This window comes from Paroedura picta, chromosome 1 (assembly GCF_049243985.1).
Source record: "Paroedura picta isolate Pp20150507F chromosome 1, Ppicta_v3.0, whole genome shotgun sequence".
NCBI classification, from domain to species: Eukaryota; Metazoa; Chordata; class Lepidosauria; order Squamata; family Gekkonidae; genus Paroedura; species Paroedura picta.
Window position 1 is genome coordinate 65,908,756 of NC_135369.1, and position 26,956 is coordinate 65,935,711.

At 42.9% G+C, this 26,956-nt stretch overlaps 2 protein-coding genes across 6 annotated transcripts; one reads left to right on the forward strand and one right to left on the reverse strand.

Annotated features, from left to right (window-relative positions):
* On the forward strand, positions 1-11,242 carry TRMT61B (tRNA methyltransferase 61B). Of its 2 annotated transcripts, XM_077341413.1 has the most exons (7): positions 569-1,448; positions 4,621-4,723; positions 6,426-6,616; positions 8,663-8,754; positions 9,566-9,789; positions 10,659-10,730; positions 10,910-11,242. In XM_077341413.1, exons 1-7 carry the CDS (start codon positions 693-695, stop codon positions 10,975-10,977), a joined length of 1,506 nt encoding a protein of 501 aa, XP_077197528.1. In that variant the 5' UTR covers positions 569-692; the 3' UTR covers positions 10,978-11,242. The 2 variants fall into 2 exon arrangements, with proteins under 2 accessions (XP_077197537.1, XP_077197528.1); XM_077341422.1 differs by lacking the exons at positions 4,621-4,723; positions 8,663-8,754; positions 9,566-9,789; positions 10,659-10,730; positions 10,910-11,242 and having other exon boundaries at positions 1-1,448; positions 6,426-6,589.
* On the reverse strand, positions 10,635-26,847 carry SPDYA (speedy/RINGO cell cycle regulator family member A). Of its 4 annotated transcripts, none has more exons than XM_077341466.1 (7): positions 26,767-26,847; positions 19,908-20,161; positions 18,984-19,042; positions 16,802-16,887; positions 13,163-13,334; positions 12,224-12,518; positions 10,635-11,294 (listed from the first exon to the last, which is right to left on the reverse strand). In XM_077341466.1, the coding sequence occupies exons 2-7, from the start codon at positions 20,140-20,142 to the stop codon at positions 11,206-11,208; spliced, it is 936 nt and encodes a 311-aa protein (XP_077197581.1). In that variant the 5' UTR covers positions 20,143-20,161; positions 26,767-26,847; the 3' UTR covers positions 10,635-11,205. The 4 variants fall into 4 exon arrangements, with proteins under 4 accessions (XP_077197581.1, XP_077197590.1, XP_077197563.1 ...); XM_077341475.1 differs by lacking the exon at positions 26,767-26,847 and adding an exon at positions 26,666-26,730 and having other exon boundaries at positions 16,802-16,854; XM_077341448.1 differs by lacking the exon at positions 26,767-26,847 and adding an exon at positions 26,666-26,730.
* Positions 26,848-26,956: the final 109 nt, after the last annotated feature.

Sequence of the window (26,956 nt, forward strand, 5' to 3'; positions counted from 1 at the left end):
ATGTGCGCAACCATGTGGGTCCGGATCGTCGCAAATTATATACGTCACGCTATACTTTCTTTTTGTCAAGGGCGACATTATGAAGGATCTGTACAAATTCCGGCTCCCAACCGCAGTACATAGATGCCTCCCTGTGCTGGGCAAGTGTAGTGGAAATAAACAGCAGTAATGTTTTTTTTTTTTTTATGAAGCAGGCAGCCGCCCTTTCCTTAGGGTGCTTTAAAATAACCAGGCATCCTATACAGAAAAGCGCCCGGGGAGTTAGGTGTCTTCGAAAGGGTTCCCTTTCTTTGTTCGCGATATGCGTAACTGGACGACGTTATAGCGTTAAAGGTGTCCTCGGGGTAATGTTTATTACTGTCGAGGGGCTTTGGAGTCATGTCGTTTTCTGTTTAAACATTTGCTTCCAGTTACGGAGGGACGCCTGTACCTTTGCAAGCCACATGGCTGCGAGGAGGTGGACCCTCTCTCGCGCGGGTACGGGGGGGGGGGCTCTATCTTTACCTGCTTTGCACCCTAGGCCCTCTCCTCGCTGTTGCCCCGCAAATGGAGGCGCATCCTCAGGACCCGAGGAGGCTGCCGGGAGGCACTCTGGTGCTTCTCCCCCCCCCTTGCTTCCGCTTGTCCGCCGGCCAGAGGTGGGTGCTCGCGGCGGAGAGCCCCCCTCCTCCTCGCCGCCGCCGCCGCAGGGGATGCGCAGCCCGCGGGCCATGATGCGCTGCTGGAGGGGTCGGCCGGGCTTGCAGGCATTGCGAGGCAAGAGCGGGGCGGCTGGGGCGCGCGAGGCGGAGAGGCCGGCTCCCTCGTGGGGCGCGCTTCCCGATCTCCTCGCCGGCCGGGCGCCGGGGCGGCGGCGGCAGCAGCAGCAGCCGCCGCCAGGAGCGCCGTGCGGGGCAAGGGACGCGGCTGCTCTGCAAGCGCGCAGCCTCCTGAGCAGGTTCTTCTGTAGCCGTGCCGGGGACGGGGCCGAGGGGCCGAGGAAGCCGCCGGCGGTGGAGCGTCGGAGTCGGGCGTGGGAGCAGTCGCTGTCCCCCTTGGAAAGGCTGAGCCGCCTGGTGCCGGAGGGGTGCCTGACGGAGGCGGTCGAGGCCGTGCGGAGCGCCGAGGCCGCGCAGGAGACCGCTGTCGGCGCCACAGGGACTCGCCGGGGCCCGTCGCCCGAGCCCCTCCTCAGCGCCACTTCGGGCGACGTCCCTTTCCAAGCGGGCGAGCTGATGGTGGCCGAGTACCGCCGGAGACGCCGCGCGGTGGTGCGCAAGCTGTGCCGGCTGACGGCGGGAGGCGTGCTGCAGAGCAGCTGGGGGACGCTGCCCTTCGCCCACGTTCTCGGCCGGCTCCCGGGCCAGCTGCTCCTGACGTCCATCGGCCAGCCCTTCCTCGTCCGGAGGCCCTCCCTGGAGGACTACGTGCTGCTGATGAAGAGAGGGCCCGCCATTGCCTATCCAAAGGTAGGGCCAAACAGCCCTTCCACCCGCCCGTAGTGCCAGCAATGCTGCGGGAGATCTGCCGAGGCGGCAGGAAAGTTCGGCGGGTTCCTACCCATAATGTACAAACAGGTCTGCGGGCTAGAAAGTGAGGCCGTTTCATAACACATTTTGTTTTGAATACATGAAAGTTACCCTTTATCAATATGATTATTGGGGCTAAGGCCCTTCACAGCATACAGCACATTGGCACATAATCTTCGGGTCCAGTGGCACCTTTAAAGCCAACAGAGTTTTATGCCAAGTATATATGCTTTATTGTGCACACTTTTTCAGATCCAGTGAAACAGAATATATCCTCGACCACTGCAGATAGATTGCTAGGAAAGGCTGACTAGAATGAAACTGCACAAAAGAAATATCAGTCCGTTCCTGCACAAGTTTCTTTGTAAGATTGATGGATTTCCATTCCATGCCCACAACGATCTGAATCCACACTGACTGCCCTATGTGTTTATGTTAGAAGTTATAAAAGTCATCATTGTGTTATAAACTGTTGTAAACATGCTAATAACTTGGAACCCACTCTTAGGATTATTGCTATTATTGTACCACTAGAAATTAAGCCCGCTGTTGGTGAAGTACAGCGGGCGCTAAAGCAGGGGTAGTCAACCTGTGGTCCTCCAGATGTTCATGTACTACAACTCCCATGAGCCCCCTCCAGCAAATGCTGGCAGGGGCTAATGGGAATTTTAGTTCATGGGCATCTGGAGGACCACAGGTTGACTACCTGTGCGCGAGAGCATAGGGAAGAATAAGGGAGGCAAGGAAGGTTGAAGAAGAAGAGTTGGTTTTTAAATGCTGCTTTTTCCTACCCGAAGGAGGCTCAAACCGGCTTACAGTCGCCTTCCCATTCCTCTCCCCACAACAGAGGGAAGGAGGGATGGGATTGAGAAAGGAGGGAAAGGGGTGGGTGAAGGGATGAATAGAAGGAATAGAGGGAGGAAGGAACGCAGGAAGTGTGTTAGAGAGGAAGGGGGAAAGAGAGCAAGTGAGAGGGAGAAAGAGATAGGCAGGAAGTAGATGGAGAAGTAGATGGAGAAGTAGAGGAAGTCAGGAAGGAAAGAAGGAAGGCAGGCAGGGAGGTAGGTGGACTTGGAGGGGACAGGGGTGTGTGTGAAGGGGGGAGTCCCGGGGGGGCGAATTGGGAGGGGGAGTTGAGGGGGAAGAGATCGAGAGATAGAGGAAGCAAGGCAGAAGGAAGGCAGGCAGGCAGCCAGGGAGGTAGGGTGGACTTGGAGGGGAGGGGGTGAAAAAGAGGGGGTATTTGAAGGGTCCATGGGGGGGAGTCACAAGGCGGGGCGATTTGGGAGGGGGAGGGGGGGTGGGAGAAGGCTCTTGGGCGGGGGGGTGGCGCGGCCTTCTGCCGGCCCCAGTAGCTCCATAGCAGCATTGAGGACGCTGGCAGGAAGTGCCTGGGCCCGGCAGAAGGCAATTTGTGGCGGTGGGGGGCGTCCTGGACGCTGCGAAGGTGGCCTGGGGCCGGCAGAAGGCTGCCGATCAAGGGCCCTGGGGCGGGAAAGGAGCAGGAAGGCCGCGTCTACGCGTCTTCCCTGCTCCTTTCCCCAGTGGGAGGAGAACCCGGGCGGAGGACTCACCGTGCGGCCATCCTTCAGTGTCTGCGCGGTGACTCCCCGGCCAGGCCAGGCGAGGCTGAGCCAAGCAGCCAATGGGGAACCACGCTTTGCGCGGCTCCCCATTGGCTGTTTGGCCCTGAATGGACACTTGAAGGGCCCAATCAGGAGCCACTTTGCAGCTCCTGATTCGGCCCTCAGAGTTTTTATCCCAGACAGAGCCCGTTCTTTCTCCTCCCACAGTTTGAGAGCCAGTTTGGTGTAGTGGTTAGGAGTGCGGACTTCTAATCTGGCATGCCAGGTTCGATTCTGCGCTCCCCCACATGCAGCCAGCTGGGTGACCTTGGGCTCGCCACGGCACTGATAAAACTGTTCTGACCGGGCAGTGATATCAGGGCTCTCTCAGCCTCACCCACCCCACAGGGTGTCTGTTGTGGGGAGAGGAATGGGAAGGCGACTGTAAGCCGCTTTGAGCCTCCTTCGGGTAGGGAAAAGCGGCATATAAGAACCAACTCTTCTTCTTCTTCTTCTTCATTGCCCTTACCCTTTTATTTAATACCGTGGGAGCGGTTACAGATGATTTAATGTATACACTCCACGTTTTATGTAAACCACCCTGAGCCTCATGGGAGGCTGGTATAGAAATATAAATAAATAAATAGGGCTTAATGTGGCACCATCAATGAAGATAGATTCATGTGCGTAGCCCTGTGGGTCTGAAGGAGCAAAACAAAGTTTGAGTTTTATATTTTGAATAAAGATTTTTGGGTCTTAAAGGTGTCCCTGGACTCAAATTTGTTCTGCTGCTTCAGACCCACATGTCTACCTACCTGAACCTAATTCAGAACTCAGCTCCACTTAGTTTGATAGCATTTAATCTTGGGTAAATAGGTACTAGATTGTATCTATACTTCATGAATTCATTTGAAGTACTCCATTGCAGGTGGTTGTGATCTGTAGCTTAAAAGGAGCATGTAATTTGAAAAATTCAGATATTTTAAATTCTTGGAATTTTTTTTTAAATTAAGGAATGGGGTTAAAGTGGAAGGAAAATGCATGGAGACTAGAATTTGAGGATTAATAAAACCAGCCATTTGAGCATTTTGTTCCTACCACTTGAATAATTCAAGTCCAGCATAGCTCTTTCAGTAATTTCTGATTCTTCAGCGTGTTTTCGGGCTCTTGTCTGCAACTGGACTAGAAGCTCTGTTAAAGCTGAAATCTGAGATTTCCCATTACCTAATACTCTGCTGTCTTGCCTATATTCATGTGATAAAGCATGATGCTTCATTTCCTTAAGACAAGCAGTTCTAGCTCAGGTTGAGAGGCAGTGATACACGAACACATTGTAGGCATTTCTTCAGTGCTTGGATTTCCAGTGCCACCTCTTGAATTAATAATGTATCTGTGGGGACTGTGCATGAGCAGCTGCCCCACTTGCTGCTGCTCTGCTTGTACTGAGGGTCACTTTTGACCTGTGTGGAAGCTAGATGTGTTAAATAGCCGCTTTAAAAACTGTTTGGTTGGCAGCTTTGTTAATATTTATACTCCCTTCTGTTTAGGATATTAATGCAATGCTGCTGCTTATGGATATCAATCAAGGTGATGTAGTGCTGGAAGCTGGTTCTGGTTCTGGCGCTTTGAGTTTATTTCTGTCGAGAGCAGGTAAATACTGTAGATACAGGGGAAGACTTAATTGATGCCTGATCCACCAGTTGTGTCTCTTATCCTGTAGTTGTTGCCCTTTGATATAACTTCTTTTGAAATAAGATCTCCTTTCAACCACTCCACATTATGGGGTAACTCTCAACATAACGTGAGAGTTAACGTTTGCAGTATTTGGTTTGGTGAATCTTTTAAACATCTTGTAGTGATTGGCCCAGTGTCGGAATATCTGATTTGGATGCAGAAGGTCACAAGTTCAGTCCCTGGCACTTCCAGTTAAAAGGATCAGGTAGTACCTGATGGGGAAGGCTTCTCTCCCAGACCCTGCTGCCAATTAGAGACAGCAATACTGAACTGGATAGACAAATGATCTGACTTGATATAAGGCAGATTTATGAATGTACAAGCCCTGCTTCAGTATAAAGTCACACTGTAAAAAAAAAAAAAAAAGCCGTTGCAGCATCTTTTTTTTTTCTCCAGGGGACACCAGGTGGTATACAAGGGATTATTCTGTTGGCTACTTCGAACAATCCTTCGAACAGTCCTCATAGGGGAGGTCAGAGGACATCACTAGTCTAAAATATAGCTGGTGAACTCCACAGCTGAGTGTAGATTGGAAGTCAAATGCAACCCACTGGTTAAGTTCTTGTAGGCTAGCCTGTACATGTGAAACAGCTAGCATCGGTCAGTACAGAACAAGGTTTGAGTCTAGAGGCAGCTTTAAGACCAACAAAGCTTAATTTGGGGTATAAGCTTTTGTGTGCATGCACACTTCTTCAGATGCATAGTGTGCATGCTCATGAAAGCTTAGGCCCAGAATGAAACTTTGTTGGTCTTAGAAGAAGAAGAGTTGGTTCTTATATGCCGCTTTTCCCTACCCGAAGGAGGCTCAAAGAAGCTTACAGTTGCCTTCCCATTCCTCTCCCACAACAGACACCCTGTAGGGTGGGTGAGGCTGAGAGAGCCCTGATATTCCTGCTCGGAGCAGTTTTCTCAGTGCTGTGGCAAGCCCAAGGTCACCCAGCTGGCTGCATATGGGGGAGCGCAAATTCAAACCCGGCTCACCAGATTAGAAGTCCGCACTCATAACCACTACACCAAACTGGTTTAAAGCTGCCTCTGGACTCAAACTTTGTTCTGTTGCTTCAGACCAGAACAGCTACTTACCTGAATCTGTCAGTCATTATCGTTTTCTGATATTTCCTGTTTGCTTTAGTTCCTTTGCAGAATACGATAATGGCATGGGATCTGTCCCAAAACTTGCAAACAAGAATATTCCAACCAGGAGCTGTTGATGAATAGTAGGAAAGAAATGTGGGTGTACAGTGATCAGCCACATATCATTTCATCGTAACATCTCTGACAAAACCCCCTAAAAATAAGGTTAAAGAGTTTTGCAGTAAATGCAAAGCTGTTCTGCACTGCTTGCACTTTGGGGGGACTGTAAATTATGTGTTAATATTGTTTTGGTCCTCTGATCATTAAAAAAAATGGTTGCCATGTATGTTTACTTAAAATTAATTGATTAGTTATTTAAAAGCTGGGCAACTAATGGAATGTCTTTAGTTGACAGGCCTGCTTCTAAATAACAGGGAAGGAGAGAGAGCTACCAATAATGGATTAATTTATTTCCATGCACTTTGTTAAATCTTCTGTGAGAAAGATCAGTATTTGAGTTCTGTTTTCTTTTTTTCTTTTTCAGTTGGGCCACTAGGCCATGTCATAAGTTATGAAGTCAGAAACGATCACCACAATATAGCCAAGACAAACTACCAGAACTGGCGTGCTGCGTGGAAAATAGGACACTCTGTGGAGTGGCCAGATAATGTGGAATTCATCAATGAAGATATTTCAGCAGAAGCTGAAGGTCTGAAAATGAAAATATTTGATGCGGTAATTTCTTCATTTTTGAAAAAGATGCCATTTCTGAAATGGTCACACTCTCCTGAGACTATACAGACACATTCTAACAAAAATACTGATGTCCTTTTGAAACCCAAAAGCTGATTCTTTAAATAGCACTAATGCTTTGGCTTGTAAATGCATATTTCCGGACACAGAGTGTGGCTGTTGAGGAGGAGTTAACACACCCCTATAGGCTCCCTTGTTGGGTCCCACAGTGGGCGGTAATATCCCCACACTTTTTAACATCTTTATGCGCCCTCTGGTCCTGCGGGTTAGGAGTTATGGGCTGGATTGTCACCAACATGCGGATGACACCCAGCTCTATCTCTTCATGGACAGCTGCCCAGACTCCCCCTGCCCCCAGATACATTTTCCAGATGATTGTAAGCTGTCACTGGATGATTAGAGCAAAGCCGCCTGAAACTCAACCCCTTCAAGACAGAGGTCCTGTGGCTGGGCAAAAAGGAGGCAGGACAGGAAGTGCGTCTACCCACTCTGGCTGGGGTTCAGCTTCACATCATGCCCTCAGCCAGAAATGTGGGTGTGATTCTGGATACCTCCCTTTCAATGGAGGCCCAGGTCACAAGGGGTGTAGCCCGTACGGCACTCTATCATCTTCGCCAAGTGAGGCCATTAGCTCCCTACCTGCCCTCAGACTTTCTGGCTACAGTGATCCATGTACCTGTCAACTCCAGGTTAGATTTCTGAAACTAGTTCTGTGTGAGCTTACCCTTAACTTTGACCTGTAAATTACCGCTGGTACAAAATGCAGCTACCAGGGGTCTCACTGGTACGTCTTGGTGCAATGGTTAGGAGTGCAGACTCCCCTACATGCAGCCAGCTGGGTGACCTTGGGCAGTGATATCGGGGTTCTCTCAGCCCCACCCACCTCACAGGGTGTCTGTTGTGGGAAGAGGAAAGGGAAGGTGACTGTAAGCCGCTTTGAGCCTCCTTCAGGTAGAGAAAAGCAGCATATAAGAACCAACTCTTCTTCTTCATCTTGGAGGCCCCATATTCCGCCTGGTCTGAAGCAGCTGCATTGGTTGCCAGATTCAAGGTTTTGGTATTAATCTTTAATGCCATCTGTAGCTTGGGCCCTGCTTATCTGAGGGGCCACTTATTTGCTTATGCCCTCCGCAGGGCTCTTCACTCCTTGGGTTCAAATCTGCTTGTCCCTGGCCCAAGGGAAGCATGCCTGGCCTCAACCCAGGCCTGGGCTTTTTCAGTCCTGATTCCAACATGGTGGAATGAGCTCCTGGAGAAGCTGAGGTCCCTGACGGAGCTGTCTCAGTTCCCCAGGGCCTGCAAAATGGAGCTCTTCCACCAGGTCTTTGATTGAGACTGAGATTCAGGGACAACTTTGGCCTGTCCTCTGGTGAACATTATACCACTCTGCAATCCTACACCTGTGATGGTTTGACTCTAGATTGGTGATTATGCCAGTGTTTTTATAGTGTTGGGGATTTTGACTGTTTTAATGTGGTTTTAATTTGTTTTTCATGTAACCCGCCACTAGTCTACAGAGAGTGATGGGATATAAGTAAAAAATACATACATACATACATACATACATACATACATACATACATACATACATACATACATACATACATACATACATACATACATACATACATGTGAGGGGGAATCAAAACATCCTTTACCCTTAGGTATGAACCCTTCAAGGAGTGACAGAAGCTTCTGTTTTGTACAGTAGGCAGTCTGGAATATATACATAGGTTGGTTTATTTATTGTTTAGTTTTATATAATCTTATTTTAGGTCAGATCTTGTGCAAACAATTTTTTGTGTGCCCCATCATAAAAAATACGTTTCCTAGTTCCACAAGTGTTAGAAATCTATAACTACATAACTATAGGAAAATTCCTTGTTGTTTTCTTTAAATTCATGTTTATTTAGATATTTCTGTCCTGCTTTTGTCTACCCTGGGAATTCACAGTGGTGTATAAAGCATCAAAAAGATGTAATCTAGATGCACCAACTGAATGAAAAATATGTTATGTTTCCTCTGCAGGTAGCTTTGGATATGGTCATCCCTCAGAAGGCTGTAACTCTGATTGTCCCAAGTCTTAAACAAGGGGGTGTTTGTGCTGTATATGTTGCAAAGTAAGTATTCTTCTAATTCACAGGTTTCTTTGCATTGCCAAAATTTGGCCACAAGTTCTATCTCAGAAGCTAGCATTAACATTTCTTCAAAATAGTGATATTAGCTTTTGCTCTTTAACCGCGCTGAACCGTATGTAAGGGCGGTATAAAAATCTAATCTAAATAAATAATAAATAAATAAAAATAAAACTGATTAGTGATGTCTGCCTTATGTTACTCCTCTGAAGTGATATTTTTGTGAACGTTCTGATTGAAAGGTGATCTGTAAATGTTTTAATAGAATAAAAAGTGAGTTTCTAAACATTTGGATTTACTGATAGCCATCTTTTAAAAAAATTATATCATTAGTGTTCATTGTCATTGTCCTGTGCAGTCCCACATGGGTTGTGTGCAAGCGCACAGGCCCCATGTATGCCTGCACAGGACAACTAGAGGAACACCAGTTACAGGTAAGGACACCTGTTTTTCTGTTACAGCTAACTGCGTAGTTTTATAATGTGTTTATCATATTTTATGGATGAACAGTTTTGGAGTCCAAGCAAGAGATCTACCACTGAGCCATAGCCAAGAGAAATTTTATAGTCAAGAGAAATTTTGCTTGAATGAGAGTTCATAGTTGAATTTGAGGTTAATTATAATGAACTGTCAGCCTTTTGAAAAATGAAATACTGAACTTGCAGACCTAATCATGCCTGAAGTACAGTGGTACTACATCTGAATAAACATGTATAGGATCAGGCTGTAAGATGATTAAACAATGACACAAAGAAAAATTCATTGGTAATATGTATAAACTTAATTCCTCTACAAGTATCACACAGGTTATTGAGCTCTTGGAAGCAATCCACACCAGCAGGTCGACTCTTTTTTGTGAAAGAATTGTTGAAGTGATGTACAGAGACTGGTCAGTACACCCAGTGGCACAAAGAAATAGCACAACTTCCCAGCACTTGAAATCCAAGGGAAATACAGTTGAGGACACAAATTACCATAATGAAAATGATAACCTGCCTGCTGAACAGAGCGAAGATGATGGTAAAGATCTTGTTTTATGACAGCAACTGGAATATTAAGCTGCTGCCTTTTAGACTGTCTAATTGCTGGTCCATCTAGCCTAATACCGACTGTCTCAATGATTCTCAAACTTTTTGAAGTCACACTTCTAATCTTACTGCTCTTCTCAAAGTAATTCCATATTAAACGCACTGTCCAAAATATAAAACACAATATTTTCACGTTGGTTAACACTGAACAAGTTTATATTTATATTTAATAAAAAGTAGCATTTTTAAATAGCTAGCATTACTGAATATTTCATGGTCAGTTTGCACATTCTGCAGAAGTAAAACCAGATTTGCCTCCCAGAGCCCTATTAGTTGCTAATGTTGTTGCTTCTTTCTGGCCTTGCAACTTTCCTACGACTGTGTTGTGACCCACCGTGCAAGAATCACTGGTCTACTCTGACTGGCAGTGGCTTTCCACGGCCTCAAGCAGAGACAGATCTTTCCCAGTGCCTGCAGCCAGAGACCTTAACTTGAGAAGCCAGAGATTAAACCAGAGTTCTTCTGCATGCGAACTAAATGATCTACCATGAAGTACAATCCCTCCCAAGTGCTATGTCAGGGAGACCTGGATCTTAATATAAAATATCATTAACAATCTGGTCCTTCAAGGACCAAGGAACAGCTGTCAGATTTGTGAGCTATGCAGCATGCTGTGGCTTGAGGGGCTGGTGTTTGCTGCTGTTTTCCCTGAGAGAAGTATGGGAGTCTAAACCTCTACCAGAAGAAGGGGAATGGGGGATACCAGAAGCAGCAGGACAGAAGAGTTCAAAATGGAAAGAAGCCTCAAGTCACAAAGAGAAATGAAGGATGCTGGACAACATTTTATTTGTTTTATTTCAGAAATTTTTGTTACTGACAGAGCAAAACCACCATATATTGCTAGACCATGCCAGAGGCAAACTGGCCACACAGGTGAGAATGATCTGGTAAACATATTTTGTACATTCATTACTATTGATGTGTTTTTCATAAGCACTACTTTGCTTTCAAAAAAATGCAATTAATAAATGAAAGCATAACCATTTAAAATTACTTATTAATTACCCAAGTATTTAATCACTAATTCTGATGGTTCATTTCTCCTATAACAGCCTTTCTTGTCAAACTGCGGAAATTCAACCCCCCAAATACGAAAATGACTCCAGATGATGTCTGCTAATTCGAAGATTGCATTTTACTGGAATTACATAAAGAAAGGACTACTTCCATTTTAGGAAACCACAGCTTTTATTTCTGCTGTCATTACCTTCTGATACCGGGGGGGAGAGAAAGAACTTAAGTAATAAAAAACTTAGCTTAGATATTTTAATTGTATTTTTGCATTAGATTTAAAAGGCTCGTTGCATTTCCTGATAATATGTAAATCAAATTATGGCTGGAAGTACATTTATTCTTCATTTCCAGTAAACCAGTCCATGGATTTATCTTGACTTATGTAATTATTTGGTCTTCTTATGTTAGATGCTTTGTTGCAATCTATGAAAAATGAGGAAAAGAAAAGAAATTCACACTAGAAGTATATGGATTATTATACCTTTGCATGACATGTCAACCTTTGTCATATACAGAACAGGTTACATTAAAGGAGACCAACTTTGGAATGAGTACACTTATATTGTTCAGCTTAAAAACAAATTGTTGTAAAGTAGCATTGCAAGACAGGAGCAAAATGAGAGACTTTATCCTCCATTTCAGTTCAGTTTTGGGCACCCCAATTGAAGAGTGATGTTGACAAACTGGAACGTGTCCAGAGGAGGGCAACAAAGATGGTGAGGGATTTAGAGACCAAGACGTATGAAGAAAGGTTGGGGGAGCTTGGTCTGTTTAGCCTAGAGAGGAGACAACTGAGAGGGGATCTGATAACCATCTTCAAGTATTTAAAAGGGTGCCATATGGATGATGGAGCAGAATTGTTCTCGATTAGATGACCCATGAGGTCCCTTCCAACTGTATCATTCTATGATTCATTTCCCCCACCCCTGCTGTGTTTCCCCCTACCCCATCTGAGAATTGCCTCTTCTCAGGAGGGGTGCTGAAAGTGCGGATGCCTGGAATCTTGGTTTATATATTTTGTTTTTAGCTTCACTGTGAATGATGAGGAGGAATGAGAGTGGGATGGGGGATATAAGTGAGAACTTAGTCTGCAGGTGACGTTTCAATGTCTACCTTCCCAGTAGAAAGCCTTATTTTTCTGCATACCTGGGAGTGCCTCAGGTAGGTAAGGACTCTGACATTGTCTGTGAGAGCATCCATTGTTCTGTTTTCATGACCCACTCAAGGGCCAGCAAGTTTACTACTATAGTGATTGAAATTAGTGGGACCTATGTATTGCTAACATTGCTTATATTTGGGGTAGAAATCTGGTAGCTGTTGTAAAAATTACTTCAGTGCAGACTAGATCATACCTTTGGAGAAACAGTGAGGAGGCGGCTCAAGAATCATTTGATCAGCTGAAAGAAAGTCATTTAATCCCTGTGGAATGCACTGCTCCATTATTTCCAGAGTGCCATTGGAAGAAGAGGATGATAGCCCCAGCCTTACGTATCTTGTTTTTTTCCCACAAAGCACACAGTTAACAGGTGTGGCATTAGGTCCTCGAGGCAGGTTCACTTCATCTTGACTGTGACTTCTTGTAGCACCACTGTGATACGGAGAACGTTCCCGCTGCCATATATAATGTGCTGGAGCTATTGCCATTACCTGTGTAAAAGAATGTTAAGGCTGAAATGGAGCAATAAGAAAACAAGCAACAAATACTACTCAGAAATAATCAAATTAAGTTATTTGTTGGTGGGGTAATTTTCAATAAATATTTGCATAGTGTCTTTCGGGACTTTACCATTTATCTTCTGTTATCACCATTGCTTACACTACAAGTTTAAAGTCCAGTAGCACCTTTAAGACCAGCAAATATTTATTCAAGGTGTGAGCTTTCGAGTGCAAGCACTCTTCTTCAGACTATGAACTACCATCATGACAGTGGGAATATAAAGCAAAAATTAATTCTGTTAAATTAGTAAACTGCGTCACACATCCAAATACAGCCATGCGATAATTCTTTGCCAAAACAGCCAATCAGTCCCCTCGAATTCAGTTGTAGTTCACAAAAAACATAGAAGAAATAAAACTGTCTATGTCAGTGATCAAAGGCTCCCACCCCCACCATTTGCTGCTGGCCCCATCTGTCTCCATACAAGTGTGAAACTCCTGCAGGTGAATTGCTACTCTGGCCTGTTCTTGAAGTTCCTTCACACCTGAAAGTAACTGTTTTATTGCAAAGGAACTTCAAGAACAGGCTAGAAAGGGAGACTGCAGAAATGCAAGTTATTACAATACTTTCTTACCTCCTCACAGCAGCGTCTGCTTACAATAGCCCTGTAGTCCATCTTGCTCCAGAGGTCATCTCTTAAATTTAAAAAGTCTGGAAAGAGCTTCCGCCAGGATTTTCCTAAGGCCCATGGAAATATCTCATACTTTGACTCTTCATCATCTTCTTCAACTGTATTTGCCAGGTACCTATGGGGATACAAGTTGTAATTAAATATGACTTCAATATTAGATATATACTATTAGGTTTTCCTTTCTCAGTTGTACATATCACTATATCCAATTGCACAAAGCAATTTAGTGGAGAAATGTTTCTAAACCAGGGTGGATTCTACTGCTATCCTACCACACCCCTGAGCAATGTTTATTTATGTAATAAAATGTTTATATCCCACCTTTTGGCTCAGTGTGGTAGCCTTCCTCTAATCTAAGGAGGCTTCCTCTAATGTAGCCTTTCTCAACCTTTTTATTGTTGAGAAACTCCTGAAACATTCTTCAGGCTTCAATAAATCCCCAGTGGCATGTTCATGTAGAATATGGCTGGGAAGGATAGCTGTGTACATACCCACCCTTGGCCCCTCCCCTTCCCAGCCCCTTATTGGCGATCTTGGAAGGGGTGGGTGTGTGTCATATTGTCATATCACCCAAAAATGTTTAACAAATTTAAAATATATATAAAAATTAACTCCCACCCATTCAGGAAACCCTTCCAAGGCTGTCAAGAAACAACAGGGTTTCAGGAAACCCTGGTAGACAGAGCCTGCTTTAATTGAAGTAGTTTTTCCATTGAACAAAACACCACTTAAGTTGGAGGAAAGCTCCGTAGGCTGGAGGAAGGTTACTTGCAGAATGGTCGGATCCACCCCACTGTATTTTTTAAAAGGTTGAAAATAATGCTCAATTACCATTTATTCAACTGGCCCAACCAAAAGCTAGAACTGAGTTTGTTTTAAGCAACAACAACAACAAAAAAGTCTAACTGGCACAGTATTCTGCATCTACAAAAATCTTGATGGTAGGTTGGAACCTACTAGCTTTCTTGCTATTGCAAGAGGAAAGAAAGTTCCTTTTGACCCCCAAAGGCTGTGCTGGGGATTGTGAAACCTGAGTGGGGGGGAAAAGATCACAAGATGGGGCTAAAATGAGGAGGGGGAACAGGCTAGGAACTCTTCTTTAAAAAGAATAATTCTGAAGTGTTCCAGGAAGATAGGTGAGTGGACAATAATATGGCAAATGATGTTCAATGTAAGAATATGCACATTGAGACAAAAATCCCAGATTTAAGTATATATTAATGGGATCTGAAGTTGCTGAGACAGAGAGAAAGAGACATTAGTGTCATAGTGAAAATGTAAACCTAGACAAATGCTGTGATGGGGATTTTTAGGTAAAGAATTGAAAATAAAACAAAAAAATGAAAATAATGCCCCTGTAAAGAGCCTCTTGTGGCGCAGAGTGATAAGGCAGCAGATATGGAGTCTGAAGCTCTGCCCATGAGGCTGGAAGTTCAATCCCAGTAGCCGGCTCAGGGTTGACTCAGCCTTCCATCCTTCCGAGGTCAGTAAAATGAGTACCCAGCTTGCTTGCTGGGGGGTAAACGGTAATGACTGGGGAAGGCACTGGCAAACCACCCCGTATTGAGTCTGCCATGAAAACGCTGGAGGGCATCACCTCAAGGGTCAGACATGATTCGGTGCTTGCACAGGGGATACCTTTACCTTATAGATCTATGGTGTGGTCTCATTTGGAATACTGTGAGCATTTCTGGTCACCATGTCTCTAAAAGGACATTGGAGAGCTGGGGAAAATACAGAGAAGAACGACCTAGATAATTTAGGTGGAGGAGCACCTTGGATTTTTAAAATGCATGGGGTAGAAGGGGTAAACAGAGAACTTTTCTCTCTCCCAAAATAGTAGGACCCAAAGATATCCAATGAAGCTGATTAGCAGTAGATTTGGGATGGACAAAGGAGAATAGTTTTTTTTTAATGTAATAAGTGATTAAAATCTGAAATTTGCTGCCAGAGGATGTAGTGATGGCCACAGGCATAGCCAGCCTTAAAAGGGGATTAAATAGATTAATGGAAGACAGCTCTTATCACTAGCTAACCATGATGACTGAAGTGAACCTCTGAATACCAGTACCAGAAAGAACACCAGAAGAAGGTCTTGGCTGCTATGTCCTACTGCTGGCCTTCAAGAGCAAACTGGTTTGCTATTCTGTGAGATAAGATATTGGAGTAGATGGACCATTGGTCTGATCAGGTATGACAGTTCTTATGTTCTTGGTGCATGTTTAAAATTCCGTTGTACAAGGGGATTCTAAAGATTTTTGTAACTGCTTTCTAGGAGTCCCAAAGTGGCTTACAGTCACCTACGCTTACTCTTCCCACAACAGACAACCTGTGAGGTAGGTGAGGCTGGAGAGAGCATTCTACAATTTCATTTCCTTGTCCGCTCTCTGCTTGTGATAAGCAGTAATTAACCAATATACTGTATATACTCGCATATAAGCCGAATTTTCCAGCACAGTTTTTAGCACTTAAAAGACCTCCTCTGCTTATACGTGGGTAATTGATTAATAGCCTGCCCCCAGCCAGCCAATCGCAGCATTGCATTTGCAAGCTGAGCTCTTTGCAAGTGAGCTAGTTAACCTTTGCCTTCTGCAAAGATCTTAAAAACTAAGCTCTTTGCAAGTGAGCTAATTGCTTCTAGCTAAGCATTGCCTTCTGCAAATATCTTGAAAGCTGAGCCTACTCTGGCACCTTGTAGGACATCAATGGTTTGACTGAGGGATTCTGATATTTCCCCCCTTCTTTTCCTAATCACTTCTTCCAAACTATTGTTTTGGTTTCTGTGGGTGGGATGGGTTTTGGGGGTTCTTTGGGATTTACTGTTTCTTCAGTGTTTCTTTCTTCTGTTAATCTGAGGGGCAGCATTGTTTACCTTTTCTTCTCGGGGTTGTGTTTCTTTTAAAATTTGATTTTTACTGTTCTTTCAATTTTCAGTGTTACAGTTCTTTATTTCAGTGTTTTGTTTGGGGGGGCACTGTAGCCCCCAGTTTGGTAGCTGTTGTACTTCTTGTAGTAGGTTGCCAATTTTGGGTACTATTGTTCTGCTCTGGTTTGCTGGCCAGGGGGGCACTGTTTGGTTCTCCTGCCAGAGCTGTTCTCACGGAGCAGTTCTGTCAGTGCTCTCTCAGGGTGTCTGGCATCAAGAGAGGAAGGGAAGGCGATTGTAAGCCGCTTTCAGACTTCTTTGGTTAGTAAAAAGCGGGGTATAAAAACCAGCAGCTAATTCATCCTCTTGACTTTTCTGTATTTGTTGAGGGGGAGGCTGGATAGGAAAGCCTGTGATGATTGAGCATGGATTAAGCACTTAGGCCACTCTGTAAATTTACCAGTAGCCTGCTGCATTTCCCAACCTAGGCATATATGAGAATCAATAAGTTTGCCTGTGTTTGACGCATGACATTTAAATCTCACTGTTATATCTTTCTATCTCTAAATTGCTGTGAGATCCCCATCCTAAATGTTTATGTGTTAATACAGCAAATTTCTAGCATCAGAGTTCAGAAATAATATTTTCTAGAGAAAATGTGATCCTTTATATTTTTATATGGATGGTGGGGATAATAATATTTATCAAATACTTACAAAGCAACAAAGAAATTCAGCCTGGTGTATTCATTTATATTGTAGCCAGCCCTCTTGAAATAAACAAAAGTCATAGCTAAAAGATACTGTAGAAAAAAGTAAAGTGTTAAGATCCCCGTTTTCTATTATGTTTCATAAATAATCATTTAAAGAAATTGGTTACTGACATAAACCATTGCCGACAACTAGGAAAAGCAGACACTTTATTTTCATTACGTGGAATCAGCAAAAATTGGCCATTTTGCACTGATCTTTTCAATGGGATCCAGGCTATTGAGGTGGTAAACTCTGCTTTGTGCTATGTTTAAAAAGACAACCTTTGATGTAACTGAAATAAAGTCTTCTGCCTGAGACCTAGAGTGCAGCCAACTAGCTTTGTTAAGGGAAATTTTCCCTCTGTAAAAACAACAGCAATGATAGATTTGAAAGAAGATGCTTCAGGAAAGCTAGCTTTGTAGAAGTTGTGGTGTTATTTAGTAAGAATACTAATTGTCACTGTTTTGTATAGTTGTTCAGCTGAATCATAACCAGCTTGTATTCTGGCCGAGGCTGGCTGAAGTTACAAAGTTCCCCTGGAAGGTCAGGAGGTGCCATTATGGGCAAGCAGAGGCAGCATGTACACTCTGTGCCTCATGGAATCCAGTAGCACTAATACAAAGAAGCCTATTAGGTTCTAGGGAGACCAATCATTGCTCCTTCATATTGTAATTGTTACCTATTGAAAATAAACAATGTGCCCATCCAAGGGCAATTACCATGCAAATGTTTTTGGAAATGATGTTATGATGCCCAGCTCTAACACCACAGTGAGAGTTCTAGTGACCTATCAGAGCAGAATCCAAACAATGGATCTGGTATTTGATCAGCCCAATACCATCCTAAATATTTAGCATCTGTGTATGTACCAATTGATGTACCAATCAATGATGGATACTGTAAAAGCATGGGAATGTGAAATATTAAAACCTTTTCTCCAGCCCTGGGAGGTCAGAGATCACGTTTTCAGCCATCTTTCCTGTGCTGTTTTGGTCTGCCTGATTTGCGTAAAATAAACTTCTCATTCCTTCATCCAGAAGTTTTCTTATTTTGGACTTATTTTGGATTATTGTAACTTTTTGATTTTTTGGCTTTTGCATGAATTTTAGGCTTAACAGCAACAAAAAACCCTCTGCACCCAAATTTTGGGCAAAGGTTATTAACTCCAAAAAATATTTCTCACTACCCCTTTTATTACCTTATCTTCTGACTAGAAAAGTAAGATTGTCATGAAACGGGAGGTTAAAAAGTCACTTTGTGTTTTAAAAGAATTAAAGCCTGCAGGTGGTGTTTAGATAAGAATGGGTCCTTTCTTTTGCACCCCGAACTTCAATCCAGCCAGCAGGATCTAGTGAAGACTGCTAAAAGTCACCACAGACACTCAATGCCTGTTCCACCACTGATGAAGTCCATGGAAGCTTTTGCTGGAATAAAACCTTGGTGATCTTTGAAGTGCCACTAGATTCCTGTCAGTTTTTGTCACAGCTTAATATGGTTAATAATAATAATCTTTATTCTCTATTTGGCTCAGGGTAGCTCACAGCAAATACAAACAATTCATTAAATACATATTAAACCACCCCGTATTGAGTCTGCCATGAAAACGCTAGAGGGCGTCACCCCAAGGGTCAGACATGATTCAGTGCTTGCACAGGGGATACCTTTACCTTTTTATAATATTAATTCAATAAATTTTATTAAAAACAATATAAAAATTGCTTCATCTATTTCCACACACACACCTTTACAGAAAGGGATGGGTTAGATGGGGATGGATAGATTCTCAAGTTATCGTTTTGCCATCCTAGGAAATGTCCCACTGACATGTCCCATAAACAACATGTATTTAATCTAATCTAGCAGTTTATATTTTATTGTTATATTTTACTATGATGTGATTTTATTGTGGTTTCATTGGTGGTATGAGCCCTGAGTCACTTGAGAGAGAAATCTTAATTCACATTATTACTTATTATACTTTTATTTGCTCTATCTGTGCAAAGGTATATCATTTTGATTTTAATGTATTTATATCAAAATACCAATCTAGTTTTGATGGGTTACAAATGTAAAGTTCTGAGAAATATATAGCCTCCCATTTTATTTGTAAAATTTTACTGATTTTCATGCCAACATTCCATTTTACCTTGTCTGCAATTTTGCAGCAACAGTCCATCCACAAGAAATCTTGAATTAAATCATCATCTGTAAAAATAAATAAAAGTAGTTTCATGCCAGATCAAAATTTTTTAAACAAAATGAATGCTTTATTGGGTAACAACTATTCCATGTTTTCTTGAGAAGCTTTTTTGGAAAATGTGAAGCACAGATAATATGAAAAAACTAAATAAGTTGATTGGGGCATCTCCATCATCCCCTAGATTCATGGAGGCAGAATGCTTTCTGTTAAAAACCATAAGTTGCTAGATCAGTTGACTTAACCAAATTTACAGGCCAGATGCACAAGAAGCACTGTCTCTTTGCTCTTTATACAAAGAATGTCTAGATAATATAAGTAAACATCTCATAACTACCGACATGCTGTAGTGAAGAAGGATAAGATTGTACGATAACCTAGTCTTAACCCTCCAGTTACAGTTGGTAGCTAACTGGGTCACCCTGGACAAGTTTGAGTTGGCTATTTGAGACTTCAAAAATGACGGTCTGAAAGATGAACAAGATTTAAATTGACTAGAGGTGACATAAAATAATATTGTAACAATATCGACTATATTGTAATGTAAAAGATATAAGATGTCCATGCTTTGTTCTTTTTCTTATAATCTCTTAACTCTCATTTTTAAAAAGAGAGTATTACACACTTGTTTCACAGAAAAGCACTGTGGACACCAAGGAGGCTACTGAAACATTAAAGTATCCTCATATATAGGATTGGATCCTTTGGATTAATTCCATTAACCACGTGTTTCCCCGGCACAAGGCAGATCAAGCATCATCAGGAAAGCTCCGTAAGCTGAAAGAAGGCACTCTTGTTAGCAGAAGAGATCCATGGAGATCCTACTTCTCTCCATGTATTTTACTGACATCAATTCACTATTTGGAAGCTTACCAAATAGTTTAAAGAAAGCTGTCATTTCCTGTCGCTGGATAACTAAACATGAACCTTTGGGTTGTTTTGATTTGTTAGTACTGTTTGTAATTTTCCCAGAAGTCTCCTGGCTGTCTTTAAATTTGGGACGTTTAAGGCTGAAGGCTTTTTTTGGCTGATGTGATCGGGAGACACTTGACTGCATGTGAACAGTAACAGTAGGAGGTGTTTGGCAGTAACACTGGTTTGGTTTCATTTTTCTAAATGAAGTTTGCCTGTTAAAGGAAATAATAGGAAGTTAGCTAAGTTGATAGAGTACTGTCAAGTCATGAATCTAGTTTCTCTGTTGATTCTGGGTATGATTAGAACTTCTAAATATCATATAGCTCAATAAGGTCCCCTGGAGATCCTTCCCCCACACACACACACAAACACTATTTTCACATTATTGCCCGTATGATGTACTATGCTACAGTGCTGCACAGTCTTTTGCAAGAGGCCCTTTTGTGAGAACTTGTTCTAAAGTAGCGATCCCCAACCTGTGGGCCGTGGACCACATGTGGTCCGACTAATTGGAGGTGGACCCCGAAGGACGCCTTCTTCCCCCCCCCAGCCCTTTACTTCATCCCCCCCCCAGCCCTTTACAACACACTTCATTGTTGTGGCGTGTCTGTATCTTATTTTGAACGGATGTTTAAACATTACCATAGCGATCAGAGAGCGCTAGGGCAGTGGTTGAGAGTAGAGGAGTAAACTACTCCCCCCACCGGGCCTCAGTAAAAGGCGTTGAGTGGTCCCCGGCATTGAGTGGTCCCCGGTGATAAAAAGGTTGGGGACCACTGTTCTAAAGCACTTTTAATATATAAGTATTCACTTACATTTATTTATTTAATTTATATGCCACCCTCCCCTGAGGCTCATGGCAAATCACATAAAACATAGGGGAACAGGAACAATATGGTAAAAGTAACCATCAGATGAATAACAATAGTGATAACAACAGCAATAAACAGAGAGAACAGTAATTAATAACCTCAACATTCTAACAGTCCCATGGATGGTTGGTACATGGCGTTTGAATTCAGGGGGGAGAGGCTTGGAGGCCCAGTGGATGTTGTTCATTTTGGCTGACCTCAGCTAAATGCTTGGCAGAAGAGCTCTCTTTTGCAGGCCCTGTGGAATTGGTTTAGTTCCATCATAGCACTGATCTCCTCTGGGAGCTCATTCCACCAGGTGGGGGCCAGGACAGAAAAAGCTCTGGGCCTGGTTGAGGTCAAGCAAGCTTCCTTGGGGCCAGGGATCACCAGCCAGTTTGAGATGGTGGGGTGTAAAGCTCTTTGAGGGATGTAGGCAGATAGGCAGTCCCTCTGGTACACTGGGCCAAAACCGCATATGGCCTTAAAGGTGAGTACCAGACTGGTAACTATTTATTTATTTATTATTATATTTATTATATTTATATACCATCTTCCCTGAAGGCTCATGGCGGTTCACATGAAACAGAAACAATACAGGTAACTCAGTTTAACAATAATATAGTGATAACAGCAAGATAGTAGAACAATAGAATAATATGGACAACAGCTAGCGCAGTTGGTGGGATAATGGGCCGAATGTGGGACCTCCATGGTGTTGCTGTGAGAACCCTGGCCACTGCAATCTGGACCAGCTGTAGTTTCCAGATCAAGGTTATGTGTAGGCCTGCGTACAGTGAATTGCAGAAGTCTAATCTAGAGGTAACTGTCACGTGGATCACTGTGGCTAGGTGATCCGGGGCCAAGTAGGGCGCTAGTCTTGTGATCTGTGCCTCCATTGAAAGAGAGGCATCAGGATCACGTCCAAGTTCCTGGTGGAGGGAGCTGCCAATAACTACACACCGTCCAGGTTGTGCAAGTGTGCTTCCTCATGTGGTCTCTTCCTGCCCAACCACAGGACCTCCGTCTTTGAAGGGTTGAGCTTCAGGTGACTCTGACTGAGCCACCTCATCACTGATTCCAGGCATCTGGCTAAGGCTTCTGGGGAATAATTAGGGCGGCCATCCATCAGGAAGAATAGCTGCATGTCATCTGCATAATGGTGACATTCCAACCCGAACTTCTATAACAACTAAGCAACAGGGTGCATGAAGATGTTAAATAAGATTGGAGAGCAGACCGCTTCCTGAAGGACTCCACATGTGAGTTGGCAGTTGTTAGATGATCTATTGTTACCCTCTGTCCAGAACCCCAGAGAAAGGAGACTAGCCATTGAAGGGCTATCCCCTATATCCTGGCATCGGCAAGGTAGTGAGCTAAGAGCTCATGGTAGACTGTGCCGAACACTGCTGAGCGTTATAGGAGCACAAGCTGTGCCAACCCACCTTGGTCCAACTGGCAACAGAGGTCGTCCGACAGGATGACTAGCACTGTTTCTACCATATGGCCAGCCCAGAATCCTGACTCGGATGGGTCTTAGATTGAAGCTTCTTCCAGGAATGCTGATATTTGGTCCATGACAGCCCTTTAAGGCATTTTTCCCAGAAACACTAAGTGTGAGATGGGACAGTAGTTGTTGGGCTCTTGCTGGTCAAGAGATGGCTTTTTCAGCAACAGGCATACAACTGCCTGTTTTAGCCCTTCCAGGAATTCTCCCGTTGCGAGGGAAAGGTTGATTATCTCCAAGAGAAGCCCCCACTATTCTTATATTAGTTGTCTAGCAGCCATGACGGGCAGGGGTCTAGAGGCATGTGGTTGGCTTTGCTGCAGTTATCATCATGTCCACTTCAGTCAGTGTGAGTCATCTGAAGTTACTCAGTGTTCTCTCCAAATACTCTAGTTCATTGGTCCCCAACCTTTTTATCACCGGGGACCGGTCAACGCTTGACAATTTTTCTGAGGCCTGGGGGGGGGTAGTCTTTTGCTGAGAGATGTAGCCGCTGCTGCTGCCTGAGCCCCTGCTCACCTTGCTTTCCCACCGCACCCCTGACTTCCCGCCGCCCGCTGGGGGGGCTGCCAGCAGCAGCTGCGAAGTGCCACGCCAAGGGGGTGCCCTAGCTATGGCGGCCGCTGGAGAGCACCAAAGGTGAGCTGGTGGTAGCGTGGCAGGGCAGCCCCTGAGGCAGCAACCGGGGAGGAGGAGGAGCCACAGCCTGGTACCAACTGATCCATGGACTGGTCCCGGTCCCCGGACCGGGGGTTAGGGACCACTGCTCTAGTTCACATTCTGTATCTAACATTGGGGGAAGGTCATGGTGGAGTGCTGAGATTTTGTCTAATAAATAAAATAAGATTTTGTCAAATTAAAAAAATTAGTCACAAATACCTCACAGCTGATATCTAATTGACTATTATTACCTGTATGAGTCACGTTATTCATGTAAAGTAGTCATTCCTTTGGGACAGCCTCCCAATGAGGCCAGGGGGGTTTCTACCCTCCTAGCTTTCTCCAAAACTGTAAGACAGAATTATTCCAGAGAGTTTTTGGGGTAGCCTATGCAAAGTGGTGAACACCTTACTGGTAGAACAATAAAGTGTGGATTTTCTTTAAAAATGTATTCTGTGTTATGCCTTATTTTTATCATATAGTTTTTAGATTGTAGTTACCGACCTTAGATCCTGAAATGTTTGGTAGAAAAGTGGATATATTTTGAATAAATAAATAAAATGGTAAATTCTGCAGCTGCTATCTTTTGCAAGCTGATGATCTGCTTACAGATTGCAGCTAATTGCATGTTCTTAAATGCTTGCACAAGTAATGAGCCATCCCAAGAATGAGAAAGGTATGGAAAGTTTGTCAAAGAAAGCAAGATCTCAATTTTTATCATGTATACTGCTTATCATAAACATTATTTTTGTGCAGCTGCCTTGGTTGATGAATGTGCAGTGGAGGCTAGACCTGGGGATATGGTCATTTAATATATGGAAATGCTACACAGAATGGTCAATATTTTCTACAAACTTTGGCGTGGATTCAGGCTGAAGCAGCTGTTTCTATGGGCTCCACTTTCTTGCTACCGACCCCACCCATGTGATTCTGCAGGGCCCCCAATTAGTGCCATTCCATGAAGATGTGTGGGTTAAAATGGTACAATAAGACGCAGAAGAGTTGCATTCTCTCCCTAGAAAATTTAGTCTGGATTCAACCCATTTTGAATCTAAAGCACTTGTGGTCACCTGAATATTGTCTGTCTAAAGATTTGAAAGCAGTAGTAACAAAGGACATTCAATAAAGTGTATCACTGACAGGTATAGGGTACTTATGCATCACTTATGCACTACCTTCAAGGCCATACATGGTCTGGGCCCTGAGTACTCTAGAGCGGTGGTCCCCAACCACCGGGCCATGGCCCGGTGCTGGGCCGCAAAGGCCCCAGCACCGGGCCGCAGCGCCCTCTCCTGGCCCCCCCCCAGGCCGCAAGCTTTTTTTGCGGGAGGAGGGGGAAGAGGGAAGTGCAGCAGCCGTTTCGCCTCCCATACCCACCGGTCCGCAGCCTAAAAAAGGTTGTGGACCACTGCTCTAGAGTGCTACACTCTACAAATACCAACAAGCTGGTGACCCCTGGACTCAGGGAATCTCATCTGGCCTCAACCTGAGCCAGAACTTTCTTTGTCCTGGCCCCCACTTGGTGGAATGAATTCCCAGAAGAAATCAGTGCCCTGCCAGAGTTAAAACAATTCTGCAGGGCCTGCAAACTGGAGCTCTTCCACCAAGCCTTAGGTCAAGTCCAATGAATCAACTCCACCAAACTAGAACCCCCTAGAAGCCCCCTCCTCCACAAACTGCACCTTGCAGTTGAAGAAACAATCCACAGTGCACTGTTAATGATTTAAAATGTTAAGAAGTGGCATCATTTGAAGCCTGTAAACTATTATTTTTCCTGCTTTCCATCCCTACCCCACCCCTTTAATTTCTGGCAATGAGTGAACCTTAAGGCCAATGCAAGAGACTTAGGAAAAATAATTTCCCCCTTCCCTGTTAGGGTTGTGTGTATTTGCCTCATTAGAGTTTTATACCACAGGTCCTACGTCATGCTGTTCTAACTTTCCCTTTGTTTCCATATAATAAAGTGAATCTGATGAATATTGAACACTGCTGAACAAATGGCTGAATTAGTTTCACTATACTGTGGGAACATTCAAATACTGTTTTTCTTAAATTGGAGAAATGAGCTAGGCAACTAAAGTCTCACAACCTCATAACCAACTGTGCAGTTTTTAAAATCTCTTTCCATATACCTTTACTCTAGCAATCTTTTGAAGCCTGAGCATTTTTGTTTTGCTTTTAAAAAGCTCTACCTATGTGCAAAGATCTTTTTTAAGATTGTAAATTAATTAACATACAAAAAAGCCATTGTCCCTTCCCCATCTAAAAGGTGATAACCCTGGTTGTAAATGCGTAGATTTCCTAAGGGAAATAATGCCAGGGACAGCTGACTTTGTAGATTGAATAAAAGAAAAATCTTCATTATAAAGGCAAACTTTGTACTAAAGAGGCCTTTCCATCAAAACATTGATCATTCTCTGAGAGATCTACTAATAGTATGCCAATGGAATTGAGAATTATGTAAGCAGCAGCAAGAGGAGAAAATGATAGTGGTTATTACTTGTTTTTCTATCTACCTCTCCATAATGGATTTTTTTCGGAGGGCAGCTTTTTTGCCTTAGGGGATATTCAGTGTGTATATGGGATGGGGGGAGGTACTGGAAGTACAGTGTGTACAATAAAAGTGCCACAATAAACTAAGAGAAAGGAATGCATTCTGTATTTTATGATTCAGAGTGATAAGAATTTTATCCATATACTTTTCAGGAAAGCTACATTCAAAATAATAACTGGCTGACAGTCAATTTTAGTCCATTTTAAAATGGCTGCTTGGAGTATGGGGCAGGGGAATGAGTAGAAATGCTAGCCATGGCTGATTCCAGTGTTTCTTTATATATATATATATATATATATATATATATATATATATATATATATATATATATATATATATATATATATATATATATATATATATATATATATATATATATATATATATATATATATATATATATATATATATATATATATATATATATATATATATATATTACATTTTTACAGACAATAGAATGTGTTACTATTCTTCCTTGCTTAGGTGTGCCTCTGTGGACAAGTTAGCTTCTTGCTTGAATGCAGAAATGTGGTTTAAGGAGATCTGAATTCAATTTCAAATAACACCCTCTTTTGCCAGGAAGTGGAGACATCCATTTTCTTCTATATCCATCCAAATTTATATATATATATATATATATATATATATATATATATATATATATATATATATATATATATATATATATATATATATATATATATATATATATATATATATATATATATATATATATATATATATATATATATATATATATATATATATATATATATATATATATATATATATATATATATATATATATATATATATGCTGCTGGTAAAAAGTAGGACTGGACTGCAGAATTTCATGCAGATAAGAATGAGGGAGCTGCGAAGGAGATTTTCTTACAGCTCACTTGTTGTGTTTTAAGAGAAAGGTCAGAAAACACTGTTGCTGCGACAAAAACAACTACCTAAATCCTTACCTGTTCCCTACCCAGGCTTTCCCTAGACCAAAGCTAGATGTGTCTGATTTAGGCCTGTGCTATTAAAATATATGGGCAAGGACTTAATAAGGGGTAATAATATCTTGTGACACCAGGCCATGAGATTAGCCATCAAAAAAGGTTGGGAGTTTCATCCGGGTAACAATTACCTCAGTTTATATGATCTAAAGTAGGAAAGGAAAACAGGGAGGATTTCAGCCTTGTCCCACCAATAAAAAATCTCCTCAGACTAACACCTTCCAGTACAGACCTTAATTCAACATCAATCAAGCTAAGTAGCTACTCCCACTTTCCTTCTGTCCAGTCAGGACACAGGTGTAATGAGTCTTCACCAATCAAAGTACAACATTGTCGCAACCAATGAATGCCTGAAAGCACAGAGTAGCTTGATTGCTCTTGGGCTGAGAATCACCCAATCAGGAAAAAATGGAAGTTCTTGC